The sequence below is a fragment of the Austrofundulus limnaeus genome, unplaced genomic scaffold, assembly GCF_001266775.1.
Source record: "Austrofundulus limnaeus strain Quisiro unplaced genomic scaffold, Austrofundulus_limnaeus-1.0 Scaffold142, whole genome shotgun sequence".
Lineage (NCBI taxonomy): Eukaryota > Metazoa > Chordata > Actinopteri > Cyprinodontiformes > Rivulidae > Austrofundulus > Austrofundulus limnaeus.
Genome location: NW_013952544.1, coordinates 515,370 through 516,431, shown reverse-complemented (window position 1 = coordinate 516,431; position 1,062 = coordinate 515,370). Strand labels below are relative to the sequence as shown.

The following is a 1,062-nucleotide window of genomic DNA, read 5'->3' as shown; positions in this document are numbered from 1 at the left end:
GGGTCAGAACACGCAGAGCACCTCTTCTCCTTTGGGTCGCGGGACACATTTACTGATGCCGCTCCAAAATTAGAATATCATCACGGAACCACCATTAAATTAGCTGCTTCTGACATTTTAAATGCTATTGCAGTTGTACTATCAGCATAAATGTGCGCATCAGATCCGCAGCATGTTTTCTTGTTTTCTTCTGGATTTGTGCCTCAGTCCCGCCCCTGTCCTTTTTTGTCCAATGGGAGCAATGATCGTCACACTCGTGGCTTTGTTTACAAGTTATAGTTCATTTGCAAAAAAGCATAATGTGAATGCAAACCGCACCAAACGGAAAAAAAAAGTCCATTTTTGGTCCGGACCAAACAATTGGACCGAAGGACTTTCCTGGTCTGAATACACCCAAAGAGATAGATGTAGACTAAATTAAACAAGTAAACAAGAAGATTCAACTTTATATTTTTTTACCCTCCAACCCCCACAAACTACCCTGAATTCTTTTATACATGCTTTTTTAATTAATTTTTTTATTTTTCTGTATTTTCCAGCCTGCGACTGCAGCTTAGAAGGCTCTGTGACGCGGCTTTGCGACAAGTTTACGGGCCTGTGCCAGTGCCGTCCCGGAGCATTCGGTCAGCGATGTGACGGGTGTCAGGCGGGTCACTGGGGCTTCCCCAGCTGCCGACCCTGCCAGTGTAACGGACACGCAGATCACTGCGACCAGAGGAGCGGAGTCTGCATCAACTGCAGGGACAACACCGGAGGAGACAAGTGTGACAGGTGATGTCCAAGTTTACTTAAATATACTGTATATATTTTTATAGGGACAGTACAACAACACATTATCACCCATAGGCAACAGATGCAGCACTCATTTACAGCCCTCGTTCCTGGTTGGGATTTTTGATCTGAACAAAATAAAAGTTATTGATACAAATAAATGAGTGCAGTGCAATTACAATTTCTACAAAAAAAATGTATTAAAATATAAATTAAATCTTTGTTCTGTCATCTAAGAACAAGCAGATACGATATTACATGGGCTTTGGAGAGACAACATCTGTATATATA

At 42.0% G+C, this 1,062-nt stretch overlaps 1 protein-coding gene across 1 annotated transcript in view; it reads left to right on the top strand.

Moving 5' to 3' along the window:
- The window catches only part of LOC106523000 (laminin subunit beta-2), a gene marked incomplete at its 5' end in the record, with an annotated part of 29,201 nt that overhangs the window by 22,221 nt on the left and 5,918 nt on the right, over positions 1–1,062 (top strand). Inside the window, 1 exon segment of the mRNA XM_014016279.1 lies at positions 540–771. Within this exon segment, the coding sequence (XP_013871733.1) occupies positions 540–771 (232 nt within the window).